General features: G+C 42.3%; 1 protein-coding gene across 1 annotated transcript in view; it reads left to right on the top strand.

Annotated features, from left to right (window-relative positions):
- Positions 1-13,239, top strand: part of CLCA1 (chloride channel accessory 1) — an 82,684-nt gene that overhangs the window by 20,459 nt on the left and 48,986 nt on the right. The window contains exons 6-8 of the mRNA XM_029617656.1: positions 2,938-3,165; positions 4,529-4,753; positions 10,571-10,748. Coding sequence (XP_029473516.1) covers positions 2,938-3,165; positions 4,529-4,753; positions 10,571-10,748 — 631 coding nt within the window. The remainder of the gene's footprint in view (positions 1-2,937; positions 3,166-4,528; positions 4,754-10,570; positions 10,749-13,239) is intronic.

Here is a 13,239-nt window from a genome sequence, read left to right as displayed (position 1 = left end):
GACATGCTCCCCCAGGAAAGCCCTGGGACTTACACGCGTCCTGGGGCTTGCGTGCGCCGCCGAGCCTATACAAGACTGGCTCGGCGTGCGCAGGGGAGGGTTGGGGTAGGCTTTCGGGGGTTACGCGCGTAACCCTTTGAAAATCTACCCCATATTGAACAAATCATAACATATACAAAATGGAGTTGAATTAGCACAAGTTTGAAACTTGCCAGCATTAGTGCCAGTTATCAAGGGTTTTGCGAATTGAAATTAATGCTATCTCTGCAAGCAGTAAGACACCAGCAGTTGCAGAATTCCAAAGAAACATCTTTGTAAATGATATATAATTGGCCATATATGCAGGGTTAAGGACCTTTATAAGAATTTCATCTTTATAGAAAGGGACATCTCTCCATTCAGGAATTATATCAAAATAATCTTTGGTTTGATCTAAGAGATGTTTGAGGGATCAAACACTGTCTGCTTTCTCTGTTAGATCTCGTCTCATTCTCTCCACTCCTTCCGGCGTGTCCACTCTGTTGCAGATCTTAGTGTCATCCACAAAAAGACAAACCTTACCTTCTATCCCATCCGCAATGTCGCTCACAAAGATATTGAACAGGACCGGTCCCAACACCGATCCTTGCGGTACACCACTTAAAACCGCTCTCTCTTCAGAGAAGGTTCCATTTACGAGATCTAAGGAAACTGGAAGAGTGGTCGAAGATATGGCAGCTGAGATTCAATGCCAAGAAGTGCAAAGTCATGCATATGGGGAGTGGAAATCCAAATGAACTGTATTCGATGGGGGGGGAAAGGCTGATGTGCACGGAGCAGGAGAGGGACCTTGGGGTGATAGTGTCTAATGATCTGAAGTCGGCGAAACAATGTGACAAGGCGATAGCTAAAGCCAGAAGAATGCTGGGCTGCATAGAGAGAGGAATATCGAGTAAGAAAAGGGAAGTGATTATTCCCTTGTACAGGTCCTTGGTGAGGCCTCACCTGGAGTACTGTGTTCAGTTCTGGAGACCGTATCTTCAAAAAGACAAAGACAAGATGGAGGCGGTACAGAGAAGGGTGACCAGGAAGGTGGAGGATCTTCATCGGATGACGTACGAGGAGAGATTGAAGAATCTAAATATGTACACCCTGGAGGAAAGGAGGAGCAGAGGTGATATGATACAGACTTTCAGATACTTGAAAGGTGTTAATGATCCAAAGACAACGACAAACCTTTTCCGTAGGAAAAATATCAACAGAACCAGGGGTCACAATTTGAAGCTCCAGGGAGGAAGATTCAGAACCAATGTCAGGAAGTATTTCTTCACGGAGAGGGTGGTGGATGCCTGGAATGCCCTTCCGGAGGATGTGGTGAAGACCAGAACTGTGAAGGACTTCAAAGGGGCGTGGGATAAACACTCTGGATCCATAAAGTCAAGAGGCCGCCAATGAAGAGTGGGTGACTCGCCAGAATGATGGCTACTGCCTGGAGACAATACCCTTATTAAATAAACATACACATGCTTACTGTGACTCCAACATCGCTCTAAGCTTCAACAGCAAGAGGAAATGTGGAAAAAAGGATTCACACTCACAAAGAGGGGAGTAACTGGCTTGTTACGGCGGTTACTACCCCAAATCAAATAAGCCTGATACTTCACTTTCAATGCATATACAGCATAGTTCTCTGCTTCAACGGCAGGGGAGAAGAAAAACTGATACTTCACACATCCAGCAGAGCTCTCTGCTTCAACGGCAGGGGAGAAGAAAAGAGGGTTCGCACTCACAAAGCGGGGAGTAGCTGGCTTGTTACGGCGGTTACTACCCCAAACCAAATGTGCCTGATACTTCACTTTCGATGCATATCCAGCATGGCTCTCTGCTTCAACAGCATGGGAGAAGACTGATACTTCACGCATATCCAGCATAGCTCTCTGCTTCAACGGCAGGGGAGAAAAAAAGAAAACTGATACTTCACGCATATCCAGCATAGCTCCCTGCTTCAACGGCAGGGGAGAAGAAAAACAACCAATAAGGGCTGTATAACATAGTCTGGGTAAAACAAATAAGCATGGGTGTAGCTTGCTTATTGGCAGGGGAGAAGAAAAACAACCGATAAGGGCTGTATAACATAGTCTGGGTAAAACAAATAAGCATGGGTGTAGCTTGCTTATTGCAGCGGCTACTACCCCTAACTAATCAAGCTAGATATTTCACTTGGATACAGCTCCATCACTGCTCTCTACATTAAAGGTTGGGGTGGAAGGGAAATAGAACCAAGAGCTAAGAGAAACAGATAAGTATGAGAGAAAAAATGTGTGAAGCTTGCTGGGCAGACTGGATGGACCGTTTGGTCTTCTTCTGCCTTCATTTCTATGTTTCTATATACTAAAACTTCACCTCTCACCACCTGTTTCCTTCAGGACAGAAGAGGAGGGGTGAAACAGAATGAAAGGGGCTGAATTTCATCTTCTACAGCCTCAGCCTCACCCTTCCCCCCTTCCTATTTTCTGCAGGCTTTTTAAAAGAGGAGGTCTGGAGCAGGAGTAGAGAAAGCTTAGAAAGAACTAAAGAAAGGCACCCTGTAGCTTTCTTCAAAAGATTGTTAGGAGGTGTGAAAGCTTCAGGTCTGTTGTTTCTATGGTAGTTGTCAATTATGTGATAACAGGTTTATTATGAGACTTCTCCTGTGGCCACATAATTCTGTGTGTGTGTGTGGGGGGGGGGGGGGGGCACTGACTATTGTATGCACTGCTTATACTCCTGTAAATATGAAATCTTTGAAAAACCCATTCAGAATCCTAAATTGCTGGGTTATATTATTGAAGCTCAGACTGATTATTTTATGGGTACTTTGGTGGCTCCTAGACTTTTGACTACTATTTTATTCTCAAGCTAAAAATACCCCAGTGAGATAAATTTAATTACATCTTCCTCTCTTCTGTTGGCTTTTAGGTGGTTGAATTCTGTAACAAAAGCACCCATAACCCCGATGCACCCAACCTGCACAACAGAATATGTAACTCAGAGAGCACTTGGGATGTCATCATGAGGTCCCCTGACTTTAAAAACACTCCTCCGATGACAGGCATAAACCCTCCTGCTGATCCTGTGTTCTCGCTGCTGCAGATCAGAGACAGAGTGGTCTGTTTGGTTCTTGATGTTTCAGGAAGCATGGATGCGGTAAATTGTGAATAAAAATAATTATATTGTATTGTATAGTATACATTTCAGTTTATAAAGATAGATCCACAGAGATAAATATGGGCTAGGACACTGCCAATACTATGAGAATCTCAGCAGAAGCTGACAGACCACATTTTTACCCTAAGACTCTGTCTGGGGAGACAACCTGCCTCATTACCTCATCAACAAGAATGAGCAGGCTGAATATTAGTCCTCTCCTTTTTTGATCAAGTGAAAAGTGGTGTGATGAATGGCTATTAGAAGGTGAACTGATTTCTGCAAGACTATGAATGTCTCCTTGGATTTTCATTTTTCAAACTGATGATAGCCTCCAGATTTGAAAGTGCTGAGATTTATACATTTTGTTCATGTCTTGCTCTGTAGCCTAACAGTCAGGCCAATACAGTAAAGGCGCGCAATACCGTATTTAAATGAGGGGTCGCACTGAAAAGGAGGCGCTAGGGACAATTGCATTCCCCTAGAGCCTCCTTGGCAACGGACGCCCTGGTCAGGTGGCTGTCAGTGGGATAGGAAAACGGATGCTCAATTTTATGAGGGTCCGTTTACCTAACCTGTGCCCAGCCAGGGGTTAGAAAAAATGTATGCTTGTTAAATGAGCATCCCTTTTCCTAACCTGACTGCTGGCACACTTTTTTTTTTGTTTTACCTTTTGGATCCTCCGACTTAATAATCGCTACGATATTAAGTCAGAAGATGTACAGAAAAGCAGCATTTTCTGCTTTTCTGTTCACTTTTTTGGGCTGCTCAGAAATCAGCACCTGCTCTGGACTGGCGTTAATTTCTGAGTCCTAAAAGGTGCTGATTGGGCACCCTTTTCTTTTTTATCTGGGGCGAATAGCTAATAGCCCCATCAACTTGCATTTGCATGTGAGAGTGCTATTAGTTTCAGGGGAGGGGGGTTGGACACACGTTTTGGACACGCTAATCCCTTATCCCTTATGGTATAAGGGGTTGTGAACATGCGTCCAAAATGCATGTCCAACCATGGGTTAAACATTTTTTTTAGGGGCCTATGCAGCAACCATTTTCCCCATAGAGACAAAATAGGAAATCCCTTTCATAAAATTAGTCTTAAGATTGTTAAACTCATACAAAATCTTAAAAATTTGACTTTCTATGAATTGTTGAAGCCCAGTCAAAACATGCTGTTAAAAACATTATCAGACATTTTACTTCCCTATGTTCCTTAAAACATTGCTATACAGTATTTTATATTTTCCTTTTACATTACTTTTAAAATGCCTGTCACCGTACTGCCACAGTCACGCATTCCTCATATTAAAATACATTTTTCAAACTTTTAGCAGTAAATTATAGTATTTCTTCTTTTTATTTACAGTACGACCGCATCTTACGACTGAATCAGGCAGCCAAGCTGTTCCTGTTGCAGATCATTGAAGTAGGCTCCTTTGTTGGTATTGTCACCTTTAATGGTGCAGCATCCATCAGGTCAGAATTAATACAAATAGAGAGCGATGCTATTCGGCAGCAGTTAGTTGGTCGCCTGCCTACATCAGCTGCTGGAGCTACAAAGATCTGTGCTGGAATACAGTCAGCATTTCAGGTAAATTTAATTTTATATTTCATGTCAGACCTAGTTTTAATTATGGACATTTTTTGTTCTGTGCCTGATCTTGCAATATTTTGCTACACATTTGTACAGTGCTTTTTATCTAAATGCAATGCATTTGGAATCCTGCGATTGGATTCAGTTATGGAACCAGGATCGATATTTCTGTTCGTGTAAAGAATACCATTGCCTCTTAAACATCCACTGCATGGACTGGACTTTGATTTAAAGTCTTTTCTGAATTGGTAGCATCCTGAGAAGCATGGTTACTGCTTCATTGCTGAATTAGAAGAAAGACGTCCTTTACTGAGATTCCAGTATACATTTTGCACCACGCATGGCTGCTTCTGAACCTCCTAAAGTACAGTCTACATGGATTTATTTATTTATTTATTTAACATTTCTTTTATACCGATATCCGTTCGCACATCGTATCGGTTCACAGTGAACAAAAAACCATTGGGCAGTGCCCATACATATAACAGATAACAAAGTGAACTAGGCAACAAATAAATAATTTTTGGGAGGAGCCCTTACATATAACAAGCATCAATGGGTAGATGCTAAGGAGTAGAACTATAACTATATACATGATAGCTTTTGAAATCCAGCAGGATGTTTGACTGCAGGTCAAGTTCAACAGGAAGCATAAAGGGAGAAAAAAAAATAAAAAGGTACCTTTAACATGAGAATGATTGTGAAGTAGGCAGGATCTGATCAGATTATAATAAACAGCATAAGTAATATTTATAGTTTTGACCATTTTTAAAGAAACATCATTAGACTGCTTTTCTGCATATTCTATACCAGTGGTTCTCAACCTTTTTTCTGTCGGGACACACCTGACAGATGGTTCTCACATGCGTGACACACTGACCCATGATCGTCACGGGCCTAAATGTAAAAGTACAGTTTGCATCCACGGGAACCTCCCTGACCCACAATAATGGATGTAAAGCAGAATTATGACATTCCCCATACAACTCACCCTACAAAAAAGATATTCTGGTTCTGGTGTCATCTCAGTAACAGCAACTCAAACTCCTTCTACTTCCAGGCTCAATAGCCCTACTTATGAAAAGACAGCAGTTTACCACCAATGCATGTCCTCTTGAGAAAACACAACAAATAAGACTGATAAAACTCTTACATGCTAGTAAAATATCTCATCTCGGTAACAGACACAGAACCGACCTAACATACTCCCAGGATCTGTAGTAATGCACATAAACTAATCCGCACACAGTTACACCTCTATTATGGAATACACTCAAACAGGAGCAACCCTAACTATGAAAAGGCAACACTACAAATATTACATCAGACCCTAAACACCAATACACCTCTTATTAGGAAAACAGAACTAACAAGCAGCTATAGATCCCCAAACAGAAATAATTGTAAAACTATACTAATAAGCAGAATAAATGTTTCTAAACAGCTATGAACAGAATAACATCCAACAATTAAAAACTCATAAAAACTATTAAAAATTCTCCAAACACTAATAAAATATTTCAAAAAAAGCAGACACATCACATAATATTAAATAATTAAAATGGCAGTCAATCAAGAAAAATAAACTTAAAAAGCCACCTTTACTTACCCCCTCTAGCAGCTCTCCTACTCCTCTTCCATGCAGGCCGTAGCACACAGCAGAAGCAGCAGTAGAGGCTAAGCTCTATACTCATGGACCTCTTCCTTAGTGCCCATGTCTCTCACACACACACCATACCAGTCATGCCCCCATGACCAGTTTCTGTCTCTCACACACCAATCATCTCCCAAACAGTCTTTGAAACACCCACCAGTCACCTTCCTGAACAGTTTCTCTCATGCCATACACACACTCAGGCTTCCCACTCCCGTGTTCTACTTACATATACGGGCTTCTCACTCTCATAATCACTTTCTCTGTCTCACACACACTCACCAGTCTCTCACTCCCTTGCTTGTTCTCTCCACATGCACAGGCTTCTCATTCCCATAATCACTTTCTTTGTCTCACACACACACATACACAAACACACACCGTCACCTGATCTCTCTCATGCATATACACACACAGGCTTCCCACTCCCATGTTCTTTCAGATATACAGGCTTCTCACTCCCATGCTGTGTCTCACACACACCCAGGTTTCTCACTCCCATGCTCACTCTTCACATGCACAGGTTTCTCATTCCCATAATCACTTTCTCTCTCTCTCTCTCTCTCACACACACACACACACACACCAGTCACCTGATCTCTCTCATGCATACACACACACACACAGGCTTCCCACTCCATGTTCTCTTTCAGATATACAGGCTTCTCACTCCCATGCTGTGTCTCACACACACCCAGGTTTCTCACGCCCATGCTCACTCTTCACATGCACAGGCTTCTCATTCCCATAATCGCTTTCTTTCTCACACACACACACACCAGTCACCTGATCTCTCTCATGCATACACACACAGGCTTCCCACTTCCATGTTCTGTCTTACATATACAGGCTTCTCCCTCACATGCTGTGTCTCACACACACCCAGGTTTCTCACTCCCATGCTCACTCTCTTCACATGCACAGGCTTCTCATTCCCATAATCACTTTCTCTCTGTTACACACACATACATACACACACACACACACACCAGTCTCTCTCTCTCATTTCCATGCTCGCTCTCCACTGCACAGGCTTCTCATTTCCTGAATCACATTCTTTCTCTCATATTCACACACACCAGTCTCTCTCTCAAGCATGCACACACACACACAGGCTTCTCACTCCCATGCTTTCTTTCACACACACACCCCCCCCCCCCACCAGGCTTCTTATGCCCATGCTTTCTCACATACCCAGATTTCTCACTTCAATGCTTTTTCTCTCTCTCACACACACACACACACACATCAGTCACCTCCCTGACTAATGTCTCACACTTTCACATACACATCAGTCATCTCCTTGAGCAGTCACTTTCATTGTCTCTCACATATACACATACATCAGCTCTCTGACCAGTTTCTCTCACTCACACACACATGCTCTCGATCAAATACATTCTCTCACTTACACACAGGCTCTCAATCACACGCAAGCTGGCTGCTTCTCTCTCTCACTCACTTCCTCTTCCCTGCCCCTCCCCGAGCACAAATGGTAGCTGCCGCAGCCTCCTCCAGCCCCCGCAGGCCAAGAAAGAAGAATCCCATCGGCTGCGGGAGGCTCCTGCTGCTGTCTCCTTTCCCGATTACCGGCTGCTTCGATTGCTCGGGGGCCGATGCTGCTGTCGCCGCTGCTATTTTTTCATGCAGCACGGCTCTTTCTTCTTCCCGCACACCGCGTATCACTTCCTGTTCCGGGTCACGGAGGGGGGGGGGGAGGCAGGCGCGGGAAGAAGAAAAGGGCAGCCACGGATGCCACAGCTTTTTTTTTTTTTTTTGCACCGCTGCCGTTCCGCTGGGCTTGAACGTGCTGATAGCCCAGCGGAACGGCAGCAGGGAAGAAAGAGCAGCGGGAGAGTCCGGGAACACGCGACACCCCTGCCGGTGCTTGGCGACACACTGGGGTGTCGCGACACACCGGTTGAGAACCGCTGTTCTATACAACTGAACACCAGATAATTTTGCTCCATGACATATTGATCTCTCATCCCAAGCAATGATTGTTAAGAGGATTTCCAGGGTCTCTCATAAGGGACTTGTTGAGTTGAACAGAGCTGGTGAGAGCCCCTTGACAAGAAACTGGCAGCATATCACAGATTCCAAGGGATGTAAAATGAGCTTTTTCCTACAGAACACCTGACTCCCCTTGGTCTAGGACAATATTAAGAAGTCAAGAATGCTATTTTCATGTGGTGAGACATTGGACAAAAGCTTCAGTGAAGCCAGGGACGGTAACTTTAAAATAAGTGCGTGTGCACCCATATAAATGTGTATATGGATGCATGGCAAGATGCGCTGAAATTTTATATCCTGCATGCAGGTACATGCATATGTTATAAAACTGGCCTGGTGCGTATATGGGTGCTCCCTATTTTTAAGCATATTCACGCACAGCAGAGAAATGTCAGCATTTAGACACACAAGTGAGGGAATTTTATAACATGCGTGCATCCAGGAAATGACCCGTTTAACCAGTTCTTCCACCAGTTTGCCCAGTCTATAGCTATGTCCTCAAGATCTCCTCTGGCTCTTTAGCCTGCACTCTCCCCAGTTAACCCAGACCACTCAGGCAGGCTAGAAATAGTTTTATTTACACCTCATCAGTAGTAGAAGTAACTTTGTACTGAAATGGACTTGGATGCGTGCCCATGAGCATAGCTATATATGCGCATAATCTTTTGGCCTCGCCTCAAAACGCCTATGCCCTGTCCACTTTTCACACCTTTTTTCCCCCAATGTGAGATATGCATGCATTTGTACTCGTGCGCATATATGGCAGGGTGGACACACACATGTGGTAGGTGCACATGCATCTCCTGGTTTTGGCGTGCACATCAGTTTGAAAATTCACCTTGCATTGTATCAGAAAGGGCCAAACTAAGTTCATGAGCAGCACTGCCATTTAAAAAAAAAACTTTAAATTTACATGAGCATATCATTTGGAATGAAGCATAATGAGAGACAATCTGTGAGATGCAATCCGATCTTCTGCAATATGTGCCTGATTTAAACAAGTTCACAACAGCAGTATTAAATGAATAGACTGATAGTGAGCACCACCACAATGCTTGCAGAAATCCAGTTTGCTAGTTGAAAATTTAAATCCTTGCTGTTTGGATGGAGAACTTCATCAGGTATGCATTTCCATTTGCATCAGCACACATCATATGCAAATTGTATTGCCCTGCATTTGTCAATAGGCACCCATAATGCCTGTGCCTAGGGCAGCAAAAATGTAGGGGCAGAAGGCTGGTTAAGGTTTGTAGCCTTCCAGCTCTGGTGATTCTCAATTGGCAGAGAACTGCCCTCTGCTACCCTGTAATAGACCCTTACTGGGGGGGGGGAGCGGCAGGTTCAAAGCATCAGAAGTGGCTATGGTCAGCAAATCCGAAATCCGTCCCTGTATGTGTGATCTCTTTTGCAATATCAAAACCACTATGAAACAATCAGATGCAGTAAATGTGATATCATTTGTGATTCTTTTCTAAACATGATTTCTTCTATAAATATAGGGGAATTTCGGGACAGCTTCCCAACTACAGTAAAAATAATGACTTAATTGATGCAGGACAAGTATTACTACTTAGCATGTGTATTATTTATTTATCTATGCATGCTTTTTATATACCTTCATTCCAGAGGTAGATCACAACGGTTTACATATTTAGCATTGAGTTACATTGTAAATAAGGTTACAGAAAAATTCAAACAGCATTAGAATAAAATTACTGGAATAGTACCTAGATACAAACTGTACAGTTTTCCTTTGAAGAAATTCTCATAAGAGAATATATATTTTATTAAGTAAATAAATGAGTCAAGTACTGATTATGTGGAAATCTGTTTTACAAAAGGGTGACCCATAATTCAACTGAAACGTTTATATTTTAGCTATGATGCCAACTAAGAATTTCTGTAATAAATTTGTATCCATTCTACAGCGTTTAAGCAAATTCATCTGAGTCTGCAATAGACCCGATTTCTAGTCAACAGCAGATGTACAATCTAGCTATACTCTTTCCTATACCTGCCTTCATATACTCAGTGAACATTAAGCCAGGATCTGAATAAGGTACAACACAAAAATAAACAATCCCATGACACATGCAGAGTATCACAGATCCATTCCTATTATTAATGCCTATTGCTTTTTTCACCAGGTAAATCAAAAGAGATATGGAAATACATATGGTACTGAAATTATATTATTGACAGATGGAGAAGACACTACTATATCCACTTGCTTTTCTGAAGTAAAAACTAGTGGAGTAATCATTCACACCATTGCTCTGGGACCAGCTGCAGCAAAAGACCTTGAAATGTTATCAGTTATGACAGGTACAATTCTTTTTAAACACATTTTAGCATACATTAATTCTATTGCTAGTCCTTTCACTGTTTCTGTGTTTTAAATTGACATGCTTCTAATGTCCAGGGATACATAGTGGCTTTCCCAAGTCTACTTGGTTAATAGCAGTTTTTGGACTTTTCTTCCGAGAACTTGACCAAACCTTTCTTAAACCCAGCTATGCTAACTGCTTTCGGCAATGAATTTCATAAATTAACTATGCATTGTGTGAAAAAATATTTTCTCCGATCTGATCTAAATGTGCTACCTACCAACTTCATGGATTGTCCCCTTGTATTTTTTTAAATAATAAACAACTGATTTGCATTTACCCTTTCTACTCCACTGATGATTTTATAGACCTGTATCATATCCACCCCCTGTCTCTTTTCCAAGCTGAATAGCCCTAACTTCTTTAGCCTTTCCTCTTAGGAGAATTGTCCCATGCGCTTTATCATTCTAGTCACTCTTCTTTGTACTTTTTCTAGCTCAGCTATATCTTTTTTTGAGATGTGGTGACCAGAATTAATCACAATACTCTAGGTGCAGTCTCATTGAGATAACCAACTTTTGGGCAATAGAGGTGAATGATTAGAAGTTGATGCAGACAGCTTCTGTTAAAAGGAGCTCTTACCTGCACATCTATATGACACCTTGTGAAAGTGGGCATCCAAATGGCAGATGAAATTTGATGTAGACAAATCTAAAGTAGTACAATTAGGGAAAGGTAATCCAAATTGTAGTTACACAGGACCTGATATTAAGCCGGCAGATAACTGGATAAGTACAACTTATCTGGCTATTTAGTGGCCGCTGAATACCCCCTTAAATTCAGTGGCCACTAGATATCCAGATAAGTCACTTATCCAGCAATACAGAAGTATTATGACCTTCTCAGTTTTATTCTCCATTCCTTTCCTAATAATTCCTAACATTGTTTGGTTTTTTTTGACTGCCACTGCACACTGAGCTGAAGATTTCAAATTATTGTCCATGATGCCTAGATGCTTTTCCTGGGTGGAAATTCCCAATATGAAATCCAACATTGTGAGGTCAGTATTCAAATTCTGGCCAGCTAAGTAACTTAGGGCCTCATTTTCTAAGAGGCTCGCACGCGAAAAGTCCCTTATCGCATGCGATACCAGGATGGGGCGAAGTCGGGGCAGAGTCGGCCCCAGAAGAGGAGGAGTCGGGGCGTCACCGGGGCCAACTCTGCGCCGACACCACGGACAGCGAAAAGGTAAGGCCCTTTTCGCGTCCTATTTCGCTCCCAATAGCTGCACCTCCTATGGTGGCGCTATTGGGTGCAAAACCAGCAGCGATCACACCGCGACGGTATGATCGCTGCCGGCTAGCGCAGGCCCACCCCCCGTTTCAGCCCCCGCCCCTCATTTCCTAAAGTATTGCAGGCCTGCGATACTTTAGAAAATGAGGCCCTTAGCCAGATAATACTTTGCCGGCTGAGTTGCAAGGATATTCAGCGGCACAGCTATGCCACTGAATATCCACATATATATTACAACTTAGCCAGATAAGTTATCCAGCTAAGTAGCACCACTCACTGCCTGCTCTGACTTATCTGGATATCTAGTGGCCACTGAACTTAAGCGGGTTTTCAGCGGCCGCTAAATAGCCAGATAAGCCGGCAGACAACTGGATAAGTACGATTTAATATCAGGTCCTGTGTAACCACAGTTTGGATTACCTTTCCCTAATTGTACCACTTTAGATTTGTCTACATCAAATTTCATCTGCCATTTGGATGCCCACTTTCACAAGGTGTTATAAAGATGTGCGGGTAAGAGCTCCTTTTAACAGAAGCTGTCTGCATCAATTTCTAATCATTCACCTCTATTGCCCAAAAGTTGGTTATGTCAACAAAAGTAACAGGGCATAAATTCAGTTTTACTCCACCGTGATAAAGGCCAGCCTGGAGTTCAGCAGGTGTCTGATGTTACTACAGGTGCAATCTTCACCCTCGCTCATGGAGAAAATGTCTGAACTGTCACAAAATGAAATATTCCCTCACTATCCTAAATAAAATTGCAACAAATCTTCTGAAAATGCTCTGCAGCTAAATTATCCTAATATTAATACAGTGTAAACAACTATTTTGTGAAGCTAACTGGAAAATAAACAAAACAAAATGTATCTAAAAAAACCCCCACTTCAATTACTCTTGCTAAGAAAGCAACAAAGGGGTTATGCTTGTTTCTGCTTCCTAAATAGGAGGGCAGCCAAGAAAAACTCCTTTATTTTTTCCCATAGTCTGCAACCAAATTGCAGGTAACATCTCATCTCATATCTATTTATTTCTCCTCTCTTTCTTAACAAAAGCAGCCTCACCATTTATGCTTAATTAAAAACACTCATTGGTTGTTAGTCCCTTGCTTTTTATTAGCTACTAGAATGAATAAATAATGTACCACTTACCTAAGTGCTGATGCAAGGATATATCATTTGTCAATTCAAATATAACCA

Source organism: Rhinatrema bivittatum, chromosome 10 (assembly GCF_901001135.1).
Source record: "Rhinatrema bivittatum chromosome 10, aRhiBiv1.1, whole genome shotgun sequence".
NCBI lineage: Eukaryota > Metazoa > Chordata > Amphibia > Gymnophiona > Rhinatrematidae > Rhinatrema > Rhinatrema bivittatum.
The sequence above is the reverse complement of the archived record's forward strand: the minus strand, read 5'-3'. Positions and strand labels throughout refer to the sequence as shown.